The following is a 19,774-nucleotide window of genomic DNA, read 5'->3' as shown; positions in this document are numbered from 1 at the left end:
TTTTGTATTGATTTCCATCTATTTATTTATTTATTTATTTTCTTGCCTCTGTTGTCCCAGGATATACTCCTCATGCAATGGCTCTCACGGCGTAGAAAACAGATCTCCTTGGAAACCGTTACAGCCCAAACGGGTCCCATGAAGTGTTATCCATGCATTTAATTTTCCTAATGAGACCCCCCCCCCCATCACCCCCCCTCACCCCCCCTCTTCCTGTCATCCCTGAGTGGACGGTAATTTACTGTACTGGGATGAAGCGGCACTTCGCTCTGATTCACTTCCCAGCGCCTCCACTCGGCCCTGGGGAACAAAGTAGGCTGATACGTCGGCCCCTCGTGGGTGGGAGGCCGGACTGTGTGTGTGTGTGTGTGTGTGTGTGCGTGTGTGTGTGTGTCTGTGTGTGACCAATTTTCATCAGCGAAAATGATTTAACCAGAATAATATTTGCTTGGTGGAAGAAGGGATTTTTCCTTTCTGCTGAATCTCGATTCCTAGTTTTTATTTAAGGGACGTTTGGCCGCTTGGTAATGTGAGTTGCGTCCCCTCCACGGTTTGGGATTGTACATCATGTGGACATTTTTTAATAAAACCATTCATTATTTATAATTGAGGCCTATTTGGTCCTTGAAAATAAATAAAACGCAGCAGCACCATCAGGACTTTTCCTCCCAGCAGCCTTTCATCCAGTCAGGGAGGAGGGGGATGTTGAAGAGGTGGAGATGGGGGAGGCCATGTGGCAACTCCACTGCCCCCCCCCCCCCCCCCACTCACCCTGCTCACCCCTCTGCTCCTCCTTTGGGGACAGACGTGCGGGCACATGAGACAGCTGGTGTCCTCTAAAAAAACAATTGTAAGCCCCCCCCCCGCCCCGCCTGGCTGCCTGTTAAGGCCGAGCAGGGGGAGCGTGTGTTCGTAAGCACCCTCAGATGAGTCGGGGACCCGGCAGGCGCAGGGTATGGATTTTACTGTCCAGACCTGAATGCAGAGGTGGGACTTGGAACTTCAGAAGCGGAGGGGTGGGGGGGGGGGTTGATGTTTTATTTACACTGCACAGACAGTGGGGGTCTCCACCACAGCACGGTGCAGATGTGGGAGCAAAAGCAAGTGAGAGCGGCCTCTTTGTGTGGAAGTACAGGGTGTTGTTCAGGAGGGAGCTCCCTCCAGAGGAACAGCTGATGGATCAGATCGGTTTGTTTGGGCTGGAGGGATTGATCCGTCTTGTGAGGGGGGGGGTGGGGTGGGGGTCCCCAGCAGCTCAGGTGTTAGAAGCAGCAGGAGCGGGATATTGATTCCCCTCCTGATGGGGGTTACTAAAACTTTTCAGCAGGGGGTCTGAATGAGCGCCGGCCTCGTTAAAATCCCCTTCATGATTGGCTCACGTTGATTTTGAGCCCATTTTTACTTTTTAATAGCGACACAGGATCTTCCAGTTATGATTTCCCTTTTTTTCTTTGACGGATACTTAATCTGCCCTTCAGTTAGAAAAAGACAAACAGACTCTTGGTTTTGATTTGGATCTGAATTTGTTTCTTTGGCTTTTTTTGGCTTGATTTGATGGAAGTCTCTCATTTTCTTGTGATCTTTTAGACAAAACCAATTGTCTTCACTTCAGGCAATTTATCAAACATCTTGCAGCTCCCTGTGAAGCCGTAAAAACCTTTATTCAATGTTCTTTTAAAATATGAAGTACCCCCCGGGACGAGACACGTGTAAAATTCATGAAAGAAATGTGACATTTTTCCATTAATGTGCTACGGCTGCACATGGCTCAAGCTAAATGCTACCGTGTTAGCATGCTGACGTCGTTCCGTTAGCTCCGAACAGAAATGACAGTTGAGGCTGGAGATTCTCGGATAAAAATTCCCACTAATAAAGAAAGTTAGCACCAAAATTCCCATGAAGGCGCCCACTCCGAGTGCGGTCGACCAGCTGTTGCTGAGCGTTCGCCGTGAGGTTAGGAGGGTTTTTCGGTGTCTGGTTGTTTGCTCTTCACACCGCTTATAGTTTAGCCATTTGAGCAACGAGTCAATAAAGACAACGGAGAGTCATCAGAGGGGGGGAATCTCTTCTGGCGGATATACGGCCCCCCTCGGGGTGATAAATGGACCCTGAGACCCGTCTGAAAAGGTCAGCGGGAGGGAAGAGAATCTCCTGTCACGCACCTGAATACACACAAACGCACGGATGCTTGCACATAATCCCCACACGCATGCTCCATGAAGCCAAACTTGGACTACAACAGTGAGCGCGATGAATAAGTGAACAACGCCTCTAAATAATAAATTGTGCATATTATCGGCAACAGGCTGTGACTTTAGAGTTTTTCCTTTAGGCTTTAGGACGGAGCCAATGAACTGACTGATGTATAATGGACGACACGGGCCTCGTTCCACACCGCCAGCTGGATGTGTCGACCGTGTGTCATCTCTCTGGGAATGTGCCTGTGAGGTGTGAGACGGCTCCACGCTGTAAGACACACTGTTGTTTTTTACGGCTCTTTGGCATCCAGCACCTTTTGGGTTCCCAATTAGCTGCCAACAGCATAAATATCCACCTCTGAGTGAGTATCATCCTAAAAACAAAACAGTGTCATAGTTGAGTTGTTTTTTAATACTTTTATTTTGTAGTACAGGACTTGGTTTTACTTATTTCATTCCTAAATCTCCATTTTTTTTATTTGCTTCTTAGTGTGCAGCATTTAGCACCCTGGGGTTTGAAAAGTCCTTTATACAGCTGCTATGCGTCCAGTTAAAGTCATTGCAACGGCTTCTTTTAGTGTCTGTATATTGCTATTGGCGAATCATTTATCCTTTTTCTCAGGCCAATTCGGATCCAATATGGACAACACGTCCCACTTTGACGGCGTTCATTTTGCCCCCTAACGTCTCACATCAGGCTAATTTACAGTATTTCAACAGAAAAGCGTCCGGTCAGCAGGCTCACAGACAGTCGAGTGTGGAGTCCGGAGCCTTTAATAGTACTTTGTCTCGGTTTTGGAACCCATGTAACGTATACCAGTTTAGCTGGACTGCATGTATCAACATACCATGTAGTAAAATGGCCCTAAACCTTTGGCCTGTGACCTTTTGCCTTTCACATGTTGCAAGAGGTCAAACTCTAAATTGTCTTTATCCTGATTTGAATCACCTTTTGACCCCTTGAATTACTGGCAAAGGTGACAACTGCCCTTAAATCTCCAAGTTCTGTATCCATCATAAATGTCATTTTATACTTTCGTAAATATTTGAGGTAATATATATATATATAATAAATAATTTACTTGGCCTATAAAGGGGGCTAATATTTCCTGCTTGCCCCTGATCTTAAAGGTGGGGACTTGGGGCGCCTCCAACCCCCCCTCAGGTGCATATTTCGCGGTGGTCACGTGTGGACGCGCCCCGCCTCGCCGCCTCCGATAAAGCGCAGCAAAAGTCAGCGCTCTTCTTCCTACATGCAACCAAACCGGCAGCGAGGCGGGCGGCGGGGACGTAAACCGAAACCACCGGAGCCGGAGTGTGTGTCCGTGTGTGTGTGAGTGCGCGGCGCACAAAGATGATTAATTAGTGAAATAAAGCTCCAGTTACCGGGCTGATCTGGGGCTCGGGACTCGGTGCACGTGGAGGTGGCGTTTTAACAAGAAGGCCAGGTGAGTCCGATCCTCCTTCAGCGGGAGGACACGCGTGTCCGCGCGCCTTCTTTGCAGTTGTGCGTCAGCGTTTTTTTTTTGTTTGTTTCCGTTCCTCTTTCGGGTCCTGATTCTGAAACGTACGCGTGTGTGCGTTTGCGTTTCCGGAGGGAGACTTAAGTCCGCGATAGACGCGCTCACGAACTCCGCACAGTTCGCCATCCATAATTTACACGCCGCAGTCAGGCTGAGGAGCTCCGCGCCTCCGCGTGTCCCTGCACCGGCAGGCGGCGTGCGCATGTTCAGAGACCACCACCACCCCCCCCCACCCATACGACCGAGCGACCATTATGTCACCCATGAAGACCGCTCGAGCGACGGGATCAGTAGTAAAAACGCGCGCGTGTGTTTGTGCAAAGTGCCTCTGAAGAGCGGATGTAAAAACGGTCTCTGATGGATTCACAATAAAAAGCGGCGCAAACATCCGGATTCATGCGCAGCTTCCCGTGTCATTGCCACACTCTTTTGCAGCTCAGCCGGCGCGTGCAGGAGTTTCAGTGTCCGATCAGCCTCCGATCACGCACACGCGTTATGATTACGCGAATTAACGCCCCCTTGTTCCCGCCCCCCCTTTCCTAACACTCTGCCTCTCCCCGGCTCCAATAGGCTGCAGCGTCATCGAGGCCGCTCCGTGCGCACTGGAAACCCGAGATTCAATTGGTGGAAGCAGGAGGGGAGCACCGGCCTCCTCCACTGCAGGAGGAGAGGAGAGGACAGTAGAGCAGAGTTGAGGAAACCGAAAAAGACGCCGCTGCCAAGACAGCAGCAGCAGCAGCAGCAGCCTGCGCAGTGTGCGCAGTGTGCGCACGGCACGGGGGACTTCGCCAATAAACCAAACTGCGCACTGACTCTGCAGGATGCAGCGCCGCAGCCGCGTGGTTTGGTAGTCTACGACGGAAACAAGACTGTTCCGGCCGTGTGCAGGAAGTCTTGACTGGGGAGGGGAGATTGGGACAAACCGGTCGCTCGCCACAGCTGCGACGTTTGATTCCCCCCCCCCCCCCCCCCCCTACTTGAGAGTGTATCACTCCGCCCCTCCGGGGAGCCCTGCGCCCGGACATGGGAAATGTAAACAGTGGTCGGGCTGGATTTTAAACTACGCACACTTCCCACCTTCTCCTCCCACCCCCTTTTCCTTTTCCCGTGGCGAGATGGAGATGGAGATGGAGGCAGAGCCGCCCATGCACAGCGTGCACGGGACCAACCGGACCAGACCTTCCTCCTACCGGGCCCTGCGCAGCGCCGTGTCCAGCCTGGCGCGCTTAGACGACTTCACCTGCGAGAAGATCGGTGCGGGCTTTTTCTCCGAGGTGTTCAAGGTGAGAGAGACTGCTTTAGGACACCCCCCTCCACCCCCTCGCTTATGGGTGTACTTTAGTCCTCCTCGTCTCCATGGTTACACAAAGTCCATGTCTGTTTGGGATCGCTTGATTGGACAATACTGCGAACAGAACCAAACTTTTTTGACCGCTCTGAACAAGTTGTTGTTGTTGTCCTGTTAACTTAAAGTTAGTGGTATCTATGGCAACTAGTGCACCTAAACCCCAGCACTAAGATGCACGATAATCATAGGCGGAAGTTTGGGATGGAGGTTTATTTTTTTTTTTTCTGGGAGCGGATGGCGTTTGCGGTGAAAATGTACATCTCATTGTCTCCTCCGCCCACTGGTTTGTGGTGACCCACATGTTGTGTAAGGGGAACACGCGTGTTGGGATGTAAGTGGATACGGTCCGGACAGGTAGACACACAGGTGGTGGGGGGGGGTGTAACCTTATACCCTCCCTCTCTGTACAGAACAGCACCCCCCTCCGTTGGTCACACTGCTGGTCGACTGCACAGAGGCTAATTCTGAAGATGGCCTCATTACTGGGGGCTCTGCCAGAACAGCGTGATGGCGTGAGAGATGTCACAATACAGAGAGGGGGCTGGGGGGGGGGGTGGACAGGCAGCTAACCGCGCTAATTTCAGAAGTGGAGTTGCATGATGATGTTGTTTTTAGGGATAAAAACTTCCCAGGCTCTTGTTTTAACGCTCTTCATCTTCAGCATGAAAGGGCTGCCAGTGTCGAAGATCTGTAGTTTCCTCTTTCTATTATCGAGTCTGAAGATGGTGCAGAACGTTACAGCTCTCTCAGTTGATTGTTTGTCAAACAGAAGACGTCGCCTCTGGTTCCGGGGACAGTTTCCACATTAGGGATTCTCTTGCATTTAGTTATCAATTGATTCATCATAAAATCTAGTGTAACTCTGAAGAAACACAATGAAGATAATTAGTTACGGCCGGCAAAATAATAGTGAAATACTCTGATATTGATGCGTTTGGAAAACGCTGGAATACTTGAGTGGCGATCAGTGAACTGTTGGGCATGAGCGGAATAAACAATAATTGTAGCCGTATGCATAACGGCCGGCATTGTGGAGGCACTCGTGCCACCTCAGGGATTCAAACCGACGTATTTAATCCTCGCAGTGCCAAGGCGTTGGCATCTCGGCATTGAAGGTAATAGCTTGTGTGGCCAAGTCGACCCTCGCCTCATTAAATGAGTCTTCTCGTGTTGTGACGCTCTTCTAAGCCCCTCCCTCGGCTTTGCCCTTTGCGTGGCCGATGAGCATGCAAATGTCAGCGCGTTTACTGCTCGCTTGTCAAATTGCCACTCAGGTTTGGATCGCCCTGCCCTTCTGATAGCGCCATGTAAATGCCCAAATTGTTGCCATCAGTCACGTTTAAAAACTTTGCCAAGACGGCTGACTGACTGATTGTTCCCCGGTCGGCTGAGTCCGGGGCCTCGCTGTCCTGCCGCCAAAACAACTCTTAAAAACTGAAATGCGTATTGCGTCTTTACTTGAGTGGAATGGACGTCCGGCACTCGGCTATGAGGGCTCCTGCTGTCCTCTACGTGTGTGTGTGTGTGTGTGTGTGTGTGTGTGTGTGTGTTTGTGTGCACTCGCTGCAGCTCCATGCAGGTTGCAGACGGGACACTCACCTCCGCGCTGTACAATCGGGCGACCGCAGCGTGAAAGACGGAAAAAGAGGGAGAGAGGATGGGAGAGTGTGTGTGTGTGTGTGTGTGTGTGTGTGTGTGTGTGTGTGTGTGTGTGTGTGTGTGTGTGTGTGTGTGTGTGTGTGTGTGTGTGTGTGTGTGTGTGTGTGTGTGTGTGTGTGTGTGTGTGTGTGTGTGTGTGTGTGTGTGTGTGTGTGTGTGTGTGGTCTTGTGTAAGACTCCCACTTCGGTTTTCTTTCTGCTTTCTTCCCTCATCGGCTTCAAACAGCCTAAAAGGATAAAAGCAGTAAAACGTCTCGAGCACAAATCCATTGCACCACAGCTCAACGGTTGCTTTAACTGCAGGAAGTAATTAGATGTGCGTTCTGTCCGGTTGTTAACTTAACAAGTCGTATTGATTTCTTGTTGGATCACTGCGTCATTTTCCGGCTGTTTCTGATTCATTCTGATAAAGGAACGGCATATTTGCACAACACCGATAACAGATTTTATGTACAATTTACGTCTGACACGGAAATCCCGCGGCATTTTGGCGCAAAGGGACTTTAGTGCCTCATTCTGTCCAATCAGAAGGCTTATGGTCAGCTTTGCTTACTGCTAATCTTCTGCCACACCGGCAGGCTTTTTTTTGCATTCCAAAGAAATGGTGCCGCAGTTTAGTGGCAAACACTCATTTACTTTCTTGCCAAGAGTTGAATGAGAAGATTGATATCACTTTGTCGGGGAAGCATTTATGAAGCTTCATTGCTTAATTTATAGAAAACTGAGGGCCAGATTTAAGCTTCGGTTGACCCGAGCGAGGACCACCGTCTTATTGCGTAGCTACGTTGAGCTAAATGCCAGTATGTTGACATCAATGGGCTGAAGCCCAAACCTTTAATGTTATTCATCGGGAAATGTTTCAATCTGTTGCTCCGGTACTTGAGTGACTGTTAGTCAGGGCACACCCTGGTTTATTGCGCTTATCTCAACAGCCGACGGCACCGGTTGACACGCTCTGATTGTCTTGTAGCTCAGCGTCTTCGTAATTTCAGCTCCGATGACAAAATGTTTGCCTTGATAATGGTTGGCGACAAGTGGGAGGTAGAACTGAATTTAAAAGAGATTAACGCGAGAGTTTCTGCAGAACAAAACTAGTCATCATGGTAATTATCATAACTGCTGGGATTTTGCTAAGTGTGTGTTTGTGTGTGTGTGTGTGTGTGTGTGTTTGTGTGTGCTCACATGAGATGATAATAGAATAAGGAGCAATTACATAAAGAGCGGATTTAAAACAGACTGGCGTCTCCGAAGGACAAATACTATTAACCTGAGTGACGATGACAACGATGTGTGGCAGCTGCTGGTGACGCTCTGCGTGCGTGTGTGCGTGCGTGTGTGTGCACAGTGTGAGTACGACGTGTGAGTTGTGTTTATTAGCTTTTCCTCTGACAGTGAAACCATAAAAAAAAAAATGCAGTTACAATTGGCCTTTTAAAATTTGCATATACTTAAGCTGCAGTTAATATTATGAAATTTGATAGTTTTGTTTTTGTTTTAATAGTTTTCGCCGCCTATGACCCTCATTATTTTGTAGGAAATTTAGTTTTCTTAATTCTGCACTCCATTTATATTTAAGAGTTCCGAAATGAGTGAATAATGCATTCACATCTACAACAACCAAACCTAATTTCTTCAAGTGTCTCGCTCCAACCAACAGGCTTAATCCCCCCCCCAAATATTTAATTAATTATTATTGAATTGAAACAACCAGAACATGTCAAAAATGTAAATCCTAAACAATTTTTCCACAGAAAAACACCATACCGTCAACATGTCACAATGTCAGTTGGGTGCAGGAAGTCGTTTATCTCATACGTGATCTTTCTGAACATTCAGCGGGATCCTCTTTTTCTCACATCTCCAACTCTCTGGTAAACGGGGGAGGCCGTGCACGCGAGCCGGAGATGCTCGCGGCGGGACCCTCCCGTCGGGACGCGGCCCGTTCTCGGTAAATCCTTCCTGCCGCAACAATGTCGACTCCCCGAAAGATAAAGCGGCAACAAAAGAAGTTGCACGCAAACCGCCATCCATCATCGGCCGTCACCGGCGCACCAGTGCAGACTTGAACCCCCCCGGCAGCTCTCGCCCCCGTTGTTCCTCCGCTCCCCGGGTCCAGTCCGGGCCTGCTCGCCCCGCGAGTGCTCAGCGTTGTTTACGTTCCCGCACAGCCGCGCAAACAGGACGGACGAGGGGTGGAGATGGAGGAGTCTCGTTGGTCTGATTCCAACGCCCTCCTCCTCTCCATTAATGGTTACCGGCGTTGTTATGAGATTATCCGAGGAGTGCATGTGTGTTTCCCCTTCCCCCGTACGCATGTTGGCACCGTGGCCGCCAAACTGCAAGGGAGGCCGCTCCCCCCCCCCCCCCACCCCCATTTTTTTAAGAAGGTAAACAGTAGGCTCAGTGTTTGCGTGTGTGCCTCCAGTCAGAACCACCGGCATGGAGAAATTTTTTTTGTGGAGCTCGGTGGTTTTTATCGGCACCTCCTGACATCAAGACCGAAGCAACGGACGACTGGTGGGCCGCCGCTCTGTGAGGTAACGTTTCTGCATGGAAACCTCGAGTGACCCCGTCGTGTTTATTAGGGTTATGCACGACGAAGAAGAAGAAGAGGAGGAGGAGGGGAGGGGCCAGCCCAGTTTTGTTGTTGTTGTGCAACAGACCGAGTGAGCCGTTGTGTGCCAGCTTGTCGGCTACCTGGGCACGTTCGCCTGCTACATCAGGTTGTGGTTTTGATCCCGACCCTTCCACACGGGGGGACGACCTCCCGCCTGGCTCACTGATGACTGAGTGAGGGCCTCGTTTTCGGTCGCCTTCACACACGCGCTTTTTTTCTTCTTCACGCTGTAACTGAGAGCAGCCCCTCAGGCGGCGGCTCAAGCCTTCAGTTGTTCGGTGGGAGAAGCTCATTTTCTCAATTCCACGCGCAGACAGAGCGACTGTAGTTCAACCCCTCTGGGGAAGGGGGGGGGGGGGTTTCACTCTCAGTCCCTTCAGTTTTTTTTGTTTGCAAGCCCCTCATCCTCCCTCATCCATGATAACATGGGGATGTTGGGAATTACCCTCGAAAACCACGAGAGAAAAAAGGCCTTTGGAGGTGACAAAGTGTCCAGAGGCACCAACGTGGAACAAACCTGGATGAAGCCACCACTGAGGAAAGAAACATCTGCGTCCTTTATATTGGCTCAAGTTCATCTCTCCCCATATTTTCTAAATAGCACAAAGTCCACTGAATGGACTGAACTCCCAGCTCTCTGTAAAGGTCTACCGCATTTCTTCTGCCCTGTGCAGCCTCCGACTCCTCCTCCTCCTCTTCCTCTCTTCCCTCCATCAGGCGCCCTCGTCGGGCCGCCGGCTAATGACAGACGCTGGCGCACATGTTTGCCCGCGACCTTTCCTCTGCTGACTGCAGCACTCTACAAGGCCGCGTGTGTTTTGAAGGAGAGCTCCGGGGTGTGTCTGACCGCATGCATGCATCTGTTGCGTGTGTGTGTAATTGCTCCGTATCGTGGGGTGATCTCGACGTAGGCGTGGACAGCGGCATTCCAGTGGCGAGTGCATGGCGACGGCCAGTAAAGTGGTTTGGTTCTCCAGAAAAATGACACCCCACATTTGTCTCTCATTTGCTTTGCCACACAGATACACACACACACACACCTGAGAAAATGACCTCGCTAATGATGAGTGAGAAGTTGTTTATCTGCAAGCTTAAAGCCGTCGGGACTAGACTGTGAACAGTGACTGAGCGTGTCGATTCCCACCACTGCTGCCTCAGCAGTTGGCTCACATTTTCACTGTATCACGCCTACGTTACAGTGTGTGTCCGTGTGGGCGAGTGTGTAAGTCGCTGTTATTCTCGGGATGCTAGACAAGCATGCAGGAGTTTCTTCAACTAAGTGAGAAGCCAGATGTGTGTGTGTGTGTTTGTGGAAGCAGGCAAGTGTGATGTAAGTCCACAGCCCTGCAGTCCTGCACGGCCGATAAATCTGCACTAATGGAAGCTGGAGGAGGCTGATTGTCGAAGGAAACCTGATCGGCTCCAGAGCCCAGAGCTCCATCCACCAGCCTGCAGCACTCTGCCTCAACCTCCTAAGTGCTGCTAATACATGAAGACACATCCTGCAGTCCTCCCGCTGCGGCTTTGAATTTCTGCTCCAACTTCCTTTTTGCAAGAAGAAGCAAACTAGTGTGTGTGTGTGTGTGTGTGTGTGTGTGTGTGTGTGTGTGTGTGTGTGTGTGTGTGTAATTTACATGTGTGCATCCATGCATGTGTGCAACACTTGACCAGTCTAACATCCTGTAGAGGAAGGATTTAGTGTGGTTGCAGAGATCGACTCCCGTTGACCGGAGTGTGTGTTTTTTTTTTTTGTTTTTTTTACTCGCTGCACTATAGTCTCGTCCCTAATAGGCTTTGTGGTCCGTTTCCATCACTACTTTGATCCGGAGCCCGGCTCAGATTCAGGCCAGTGTCTCACTGTCTTCAGTTCAACACTTCTTACTTCCAGACTTGGACCCCTCACACACACACTCTCCCTCATTCTTCCATTGCACACTAATTAAGTCACAACCTGAAACTCTCCCGAGCCGGTTCAACTTTAGATTGAATGAAATGTGGCATTAAAAGCCTGATTGCAGGGTCTACATGCAAACAAAAGTGTGGCAACAACCCTAACCCTAACCCAATGTGCTAATTAGCCTGTGGGTTGTTGTGCTAACATGCCGACGTGAGAGGTTTTATTTATTTATTTATTTTAGTTTACAAGCAAACTCATTGCCTTTTTACGTTGATGTCATCTGCATGTTAGTGCAGCTAATGTGAGCGTTAAGCTGTTAGCATGCTGAGCCTCCGATCATATAGTAGGAATGCACAACATGTTTTGTAATCCTTTCAAAGTGTTGTTCTCATCAGCAATGGAATGAAAACACAACGGTGACACGGGCCTGTAATTCAAACTATGATCAGATCTTGTGTTAAATATTCAGGTTAGGCTTTTAAACCCGAATGCTACAGACATATAAAATATAAAAAATATAAAATATACGATTATTGAAAACTAAAATAAACCATCCCTGACTTTTGCAGCATCCAACGCTGGTGATTGCAAACACATTCAGTACTGCGCTTTTCTCACCGACACACTCACACACTATTTAACACACAGTCGCTCTCAGAAACGCCTCTTCTCTCTACACACTGCGTGAGGTTTTAGTGCCCGTCTGCTGCTTGTTTCTTTCCTTTTGCAAGTACGTCTACTTGCCAAGAAAATCTGCAGGGACATGTAGCATGGGGGGGGTTTGGTGTCGCCATGGTTGCCGTACCAGACCGAGCAAATCCTGTAGAAGCAGGTCGGGGTACTGAAGCAGCAGAACTAAGACACTCTGACCTGCTAGTGTTCCATTAGTCTCACACTATTACTTCAGTGTGTTTTATGCATTTGTAATGAATTACCTTCATAAATACTTTGCTGAAGGACTGTCCTGTTTAGCGGGTTATCTCTGCTCGCGTGCACGTCCATATGTTTCTGGCATTCATTTCCTGTTTGTTTTAAAAAGCGCACTTGCCGACGCGACATCACCTGTGCTCTCCGATTGCTACACATGTGACTGCCGCCGTTTAAAGAAATCTTAAGATTTGTGCAACGGTACTGAAGCAAAATGAGTAACGTTGTGGTTTTGGGTGCAGGTGCAGCACCGTGTGTCCGGCCAGGTGATGGCTCTGAAGATGAACATCTTGGCCAGCAACAAAGCCAACATGCTGCGGGAGGTGCAGCTCATGAACCGACTATCGCACCCCAACATTCTCCGGTAACTGAAACATTCGACTCAATATGCGCCGTCCTTTTCATTTTCCCTTCTACCTATTGTGTTGTCAGACCTTCTTTTCCGCGTGTAGAAACCGCTGTTTGTCTGCTCTGCTTCCAGGTTCATCGGCGTGTGCGTCCACGAGGGGCAGCTGCACGCCCTCACAGAGGTAATGCTGCATGCTACGATTACGGCACGTTTGTATCCGGTTTTATCTCTTTTGTCAATTTATAGCTTTTTTTTTTGACCTAAAGTAACACTTTGGTCCACATATAGATGTTAGAAACTGTGACGCCGGCCAGCAAAATTGACACAACCTACTAAAACCTGCACATCTTACTTATTTTTGAGACATTTATGAAGTTATTACATCTGGGTTGAAAATCATGAAAATCATTGTTTGGCTTTATGCTCTGTTGGGGTTTCAGATTTCAACCAATTAAAACTATTACTAAAATCTTTAAGTGTAATTCCGATGTGTAGATTGCTGCTATTTCTTGGCTGTAAATCAGTATTTCTTTTATTGTTTTGCTAAATAGTCGGATCATTGACGCTTGGATTGAGGGTTTTTTTCAACTGTGTTGCACAGATTGAGGTCAGGCGTGTTGTGACATTTCACCTGTTTCTTAAACGCGTCGTAGTCGTGGTAACCGAGCTGCTCATCAGTGAAAGGGGGGTGAGGGGGGGATTTGTTGTTGTGTCATTGTGTTGCATTTATTGAAAAGCTCATCAGGTTTCAGGCACACGTGGATTCCAAAGAGCCTGAGAAGGGAACTGAAATCCTCATCATGAGCCAGCAGATGAACTTTTCTATAAGACAATTAATCTTAAAGATTAACACAGTGTCAGAAAAGGGGAAATGATTTATTATAATGTTTATTGCTGCAGTGTGACCTTGTTCCCTGTTTCTTCGATCACAAGAGTAGCAAAACTAAAAGAGTAACTAAACTTATTTTAGAAGTGGAATCCTTAAAATGATGTGGCATTTTTAACAAATGATTGTCTTGTGTAACTGTCATGTCACCTTTTTAAGGCGCAATAAAACTATGGACCCATCAACTAAAACGGGATCATAAAGGAATAAAGAAAGAAAAAGAAAAACCTGATAACCTCACTGATAAAAGAGACTAAATCTTTATTAATGTAATGCGTATGTAATGACTGGCTGTAACATTTCTTTTTTTTATTGCTATTGATGCATTTTCGAAATGGAATGACCTCTGTGCGCTCTGGTTCGCGAGTTAATCGTTGACTCCATTTGTTTGCCGTTTATCCCGACCATCCAGTACATAAACGGCGGCAACTTGGAGCAGCTGTTGGGCAGCGACGTGCATCTGTCGTGGAGCGTGCGGATCACTCTGGCTCTGGGCGTCGCTCGGGGACTTCAGTACCTGCACAGCAAGGGCATCTTCCACAGGGACCTCACCTCCAAGGTGACGACTCGGGCACGTTTCAGTGAACACACACACACACACACACACACACACACACACACACACACACTACTGAGCGTCAGGAGTCTGCTCGTAATGTAGCGATGGATTTGTAAAAAAAAAGAGTGTACATGAAGCTGTGAAACATTATAGCAGAAAGAAATACATGACGCCTTCTATTTAGATTTTATGGCTTGAATGTCTGAAATGTTGACGTGCTGAAACTGTTTGCAATTAGCAAGTGATATTTGAGGAGACATTGTGGTCAAGTTGGCCTTCTCGAGCGAGGTGGAAAAACCTGCAGTTCTTCGCCTACTGACTTTAATAATGTCACTTAAAAAGCCGTTTGAAGCGAATGGAAAAAGCACTGCACGGAAACGTCTTAAATCACTGTGGAAATGCACACAGAGGAGCACAGGCAGCGATGTATGGAGGAATGCTCGCACTGGACACGCATCTGACAGCAGTAATCGTGACGCGTCGGTGTGTGTGTGTGTGTGTGTGTGTGTGTGTGTGTGTGTGACCTCTGACCCCTCTGTGCAGAATTGCCTGGTGCGCTGGGAGGGCTGCGTGTGCTCGGCCATCGTGGGAGACTTGGGCCTGGCGGAGAAAATCCCAGACTACAGGTCGGTCCGTTCATCAAACCTTCCATCAACACGCTGCGATTAGATAAGTCGCGCTCAATAAATCACATTCCTCCACTTCTCCCCTTTGTCGTACTTCTCCCCCCCTCGGGCCATATCTATCTGAAATAAGTGTTCGCAAACGTCTCCCACAGCGTCGCTTTCCCCTCGGATGGCACGCAATCACACAGCGAAAGAGACACATTACTCGCGCATAAACACAGCCAGGTGTTTACATAAAACACACGCGCCTTTTTATTGCTGTAAAGGATCGTTTAAAGACGCTCTGTTGTCATCGTCGTCTCGTTGCGTTTCCGCCTCTTGTGTTTGCAGCTGCGTGTGTGTTTTTTTTCTGACATTCATGAGCCGTATTTTACGCGCTGTCATTAATTCAACGCCGACGGACCCGCGGAGTTAAAGCTATCGAGTTAGATTTCCTTCATGCGGCTCTCCGGCGACGTCACGTCTCCGTTAACGACGCGTGGTATCGTTTTTCAAGGCGATCGAGGAAATGAAAGTGTTTGCTAAAGCATACCGTCTTAACAGCATTCCTTGGGAATTACAGCGTTGTGCAAAGGAAAATCTTTAAAAAAAAGTTAAATGGGGACGCGACAAAGATCTCTAAAAGTGTAAAATATAAAGTTTATCAGCCGTTACCGGGAAGAAACTCCAAAAATAAATATAATAAAATGTCTAGTTCCAGACTCCAGTATATTTCCATGCCCTAAAATATGGATTGTTGCCAGTTTAATGGAGGAAAGTCGAGGCTGGAATCACTCTTGTCATCGACCTCCTGGCAAGAAACTATTTTGAAGTCTTCCAAAATGGAAATATTCCAACCAAGTGCCACGAGGTCAAACGAGTCACTGCCTTTTTGCCTCCGTGAGCTGCATGCGTTTCCCTTCAGCCACTAACGAAGCTACGAGGTCCCACGCGTCACACGGGGAAGCCTCTCGAGCGCGAAGCCTCCGCTCCGCTTTAGCTGCTCTTTCAGCGGCAGCTGGTGGATTCTGATCCCGTCTCTTCAAGGTCACGTCTGCGTTTACATTGTAGTCAAACACTGTTGTACCCCGTCGCAGAGCGCTGACAGTGATTGGGCGATGTTGACAACCCTATTGAATGTGTGCGTTTGTTTTTTGGGGGTGGGTGGAAGCAGCAGTCCAAAAAAGGTCACTCTATTCCAGTTCCGTCTACTGGGTCTCTGCTGCCCCTGGTAGAACAAGCCATTCCTGTCCTTTAATCTCCCATCATTCCTCTGGTGTCCTTACTGTACACCCCCTCCCCCCCCTATCCTCCCCCCACCCCGTTCTCTCTCTGTTCTCCCCTTTCTGTCGGCCTACTTCTCCGAATGGTGTTTACGTTGGGAGCCACGGCCGTCTTGGCTCTTCATCTTTCCTCCTGCCATCACTTCCCTCGCAATGTTTTTTTGCAGTAGCAGATGGAAATAGCACAGAAAGGATGTGTGTGTGTGTGTGTGTGTGTGTGTGTGTACTTGCACATTCTTGTGTTCCTTTTTTAATTCGGCTAAAGTTGCTTAACGATATCTCCACATAACTTTTTTTTTTCCCGAAGCAGAGGACGAGCCGGGTTTCACCAATATGTCAAGAAAATCCTTTTACACGATATCGGGTCCTGCTGTAACACGAGTCCCCCTCTGCCCCCCCCCCCCTCCTCTTGTGTCCTCCTGTAGCGAAGAGGAGGACCAGGAGCCTCTGGCTGTGGTCGGCTCCCCCTACTGGATGGCCCCGGAGGTGCTCAGAGGAGAGCTGTATAATGAGAAGGTACTGACGGAGCGCCGCGTTCTCTCCCTTTCAGCTGCAGCTTATTGCGAGAGGTCAAGGTCCGCAATGGGCGTGATGAAAGACAATCAAACAAAGGCCGGTAGTCAGGCGTATAAATATTATATAATCCAGCTTCTTTGTGTACTGGGTGTTCTCCCTTGGCTGGAATGTTTTATTTTCCTGTGACGGATATCCTTTTTTGCGCTTAAAAAGGTTGATGATTTAATGCAGTTGGGTTTAATGAAACCGTTTCGTTGGACCTGTGCCGCGTGTCTCTCTGATCGTCTCCCTGTGTCTCTGCAGGTGGACGTGTTTGCATACGGCATCATCCTGTGCGAGATCATCGCGAGGACACAAGCCGACCCCGACGTCCTGCCGCGCACTGTGGTACGAAGCCGTCGTCGCCGCGGTTTCCTCCGTCCCCTCGTCATCACGTTCTCATCATGCTCGCGTCGTGTGTCATGGCGACTCATGTTATTTTATTGCCTGATTAAGTGAAACAATTACTGATAAAGAGAGCTCCTGTGCTAATCCACAGCCCGAGGGCTGTCAGCTTTTTAAAACGCTGTGCAAGCTGCAATGTCCAAACTTCAAATCATTTTACTTTGCCGTTGCAGTTATATTTTTAAATGTGGAATGGTGTAGATTTAATCTTGAACAAACAGGAAGCTGTTTTTTTTTTTATCTGGACCGGTTTGCATTTCTCAAAAGGGTTTCTGCAATAGTGCCAAAAAAATCTTTCTTTGAGATGTACACAAAGTCCTCACGTGTGTTTTTCTAACATTTGTGTTTTTGTTCAGGACTTTGGTTTGGATGAGGCGAACTTTCAGGAGATGGCGGGCGACTGTCCCCCTCACTTCCTGGAATTGGCCTTCACCTGCTGTAATGTAAGAAGCACTCACCTGTCACACACACGCACACACACACACACACACACACACACGCACACACCCTGCCTCCTCGTCTTTTCGGCCAGGTCACCTGTGTCGAGAGCCTTTTTGGTCTATTTCTATATAGAAAGTCTGAGGAAGTTCTGCTTAATAGTAGGTGCATTATAGTAATTCATGACACAATGTAACCGCCTCATTAACCAAATCCCACAAATCGATGCAGCTGAATCAACAAATTAAAACCATTAATTCATAGCAGGAATGTTGTATAATACTCTAAGTTGCCTTTGCCTCTTTCATAACATATTCTAAATTTAGTTTGAGCAGTGAGCGTAATCCATAGGGATTCGGTCATGTTTAAACGGAGCAACTGAGTTCTGTAACCTTCTTCTGTTCTGTTTAAACGCTCGAAAACCCTCATTTCAAGTGATTGATTCAAGCCCGAAATGTTGCATCCTCACCATGCGTGATTTAAATCTCCTCAATTCCTTTTAATTTCTGTCAGATGAATTCAAAGCTCCGTCCGTCCTTTTCCCAAATCGTGGTGGAGCTGGAGAGCAGACAGGCCGAGAGGAAACGGCGAGCCGAACTAACGGTCAAAGGTGAGTCAGAAATCCCGTGTCCTGGAAGCGCCGGATGGTAAACCCGTTTGTTCCTGAACATTAATGTGTTTCACGTTTTTTTTTTTTCCCCCCTTCAAGCTGTTTCGCCGACAATCTGCCCCCTGCGGAGGCGCTCCCTCTGCCTCCCGTCAGATCCCCGCCTCTCCCGCAGCAAATCGGACATGCTCCACCCCCTGGACACGCCCCCTCCTGGCACCACGGCAACCCCTGCTCGGGTCAACCCCTTCTCCCACAGGGCGGACCTCAAGGGGGGCAAGATCAAGCTGTTCGACACGCCCAGCAAGTCCGTCATCTCCCTCACCTTCACCCTGCCCCCCCCACCGGACTGCAACGACCCCGCCGGGTCCGAGGGCGACAGCTCTGAGCTGCCGAGGAGGCACCGGCGTTGCCACTCGCTGCCGTGCACGCCCCCTCCGCACCTCACGTCGGCGCCGAGCAGCGTCCTGACCGAGGAGTCCGAGCTGGACACCGTGAACGGGACGGGTGGAGAGGAGGGACTGTCGGGAGGGCAGACGGGGGTCAGGGAGGGGAGCCGCGCTGACTCTGGTCTCCCTCTGTCCTTTGAGCCCCTGTCGCTCGACCTGATGGACCAGGAGGAAGAGGAGGAAGAGGAGGACGGGGGCGAGGAAGAGCCCATGGACTGCACCAGCTCCCCGAACACCCAGGACAGCGCGTCATCCCCTCACTCGGAGCTCTCCCCCGCTCCGGCCCACTCCTCCACCCCCCGGCAGTCCTCCAACCCTCCCTTGTCCAACGGCTGGGGGTCGGCCATCTCCAACGGGCCCCCCTGCCTGCCCCCCCTCTCTCGTTTGGACAACAACAACGCGGCAGTGAGTCGACAATTGGGCCGGAGCACCACGACCACCACCACCAACAACAACGGTTACCACTCGCCCCCCGGCGACCCCGGCGGCTCGTCCCCGTTCGGCTCGGCAGGGAGCGGACGCTCTCTGGACCAGGAGGAGGTGCTCTCCTGTCCCGGCTGCTGCCTCGCCGGCCTCCGCTTCCCCTCGCTGTGTCTCAGAGCGCCGCCGCGCAGGAACCCTTACAAGAACTTGAACGGCGACGGCGCGGCCTCGCGCGGCCTGCTCGGCCCGCCGCCCTCTCCGACCCCCACGGCCGCCAGCCTGGAGCCGGGACTCGCCTTACCGGGGGCGCAGACTTAAACCTCGACGCACCAAGTGCACACGGAGGACAATAAGTGTTTGAACTCGGCACCAGAAGCCCTCGCCTGGACATTAAGTGGGTCTCCTCAGAATTTGCACAGATTTTAACGCAGCGAAACAATGCTTATTTTCCCAGACACACTTGTTTTGCGCACAATCTGTTTGCTAAAACACACTCCCAGAATGCTGCGGGACAAAGAACTGGCGTCTTTGCTGGCAGCTTGTTGCATGTCGCCCTCTGCTGGGCTGAGGGGAAAGCTTTAGTATTATTATTATTACCGCTGTTATGTTTGGTGCTGTTTCTGAATGAACAGCCAAATTTTGCTTTAGTGTATTTAATTATCAAGAGCGTGTATGGTGCACTGATTGTGTGTGTGTGTGTGTGTGTGTGTGTGTGTGTGTGTGTGCGTGTGTGTGTGTGTGTGTGTGTGTGCGCTGTGCACACTTCTTTTGACCCTTTTGTTGCTGTATGATCTCTATTGGCCCTTTGGGTTGCCTGGTTAAGCACTTCAACTGTATTAATGTTAATAAGGAAAGTTGTCTATGATCACTTTTGGGAATGAACGGTCAAAGACCTGCTTAAGAGATGTACAGATTGTTATTATTTATAGAAGACATTGAATAAACAGATGGAATGCAGTTCTGACACGTATCGGCTTTCATTTAACTTTTTGAGTTGTGAGAAATCCAGAATGAAAGATCTCCGCTAATGTTTGATGGATCAGCAT

At 49.3% G+C, this 19,774-nt stretch overlaps 1 protein-coding gene across 2 annotated transcripts; it reads left to right on the top strand.

The window, feature by feature from the left end:
* The first annotated feature begins 3,360 nt into the window (after nt 1–3,360).
* On the top strand, nt 3,361–19,685 carry tesk1b (testis associated actin remodelling kinase 1b). Of its 2 annotated transcripts, XM_040181549.2 has the most exons (11): nt 3,361–3,646; nt 4,292–5,004; nt 12,412–12,533; nt 12,651–12,699; nt 13,817–13,963; nt 14,507–14,589; nt 16,277–16,367; nt 16,671–16,754; nt 17,168–17,254; nt 17,763–17,859; nt 17,959–19,685. In XM_040181549.2, exons 2-11 carry the CDS (start codon nt 4,837–4,839, stop codon nt 19,044–19,046), a joined length of 2,016 nt encoding a protein of 671 aa, XP_040037483.2. In that variant the 5' UTR covers nt 3,361–3,646; nt 4,292–4,836; the 3' UTR covers nt 19,047–19,685. The 2 variants fall into 2 exon arrangements, with proteins under 2 accessions (XP_040037483.2, XP_077961741.1); XM_078105615.1 differs by lacking the exons at nt 3,361–3,646; nt 4,292–5,004 and adding an exon at nt 9,013–9,265.
* The last annotated feature ends 89 nt before the right edge of the window (nt 19,686–19,774 follow it).

This window comes from Gasterosteus aculeatus, chromosome 7 (assembly GCF_964276395.1).
Source record: "Gasterosteus aculeatus chromosome 7, fGasAcu3.hap1.1, whole genome shotgun sequence".
In the NCBI taxonomy this organism is placed as follows: domain Eukaryota; kingdom Metazoa; phylum Chordata; class Actinopteri; order Perciformes; family Gasterosteidae; genus Gasterosteus; species Gasterosteus aculeatus.
This window is presented reverse-complemented; position numbering and strand designations above follow the sequence as displayed.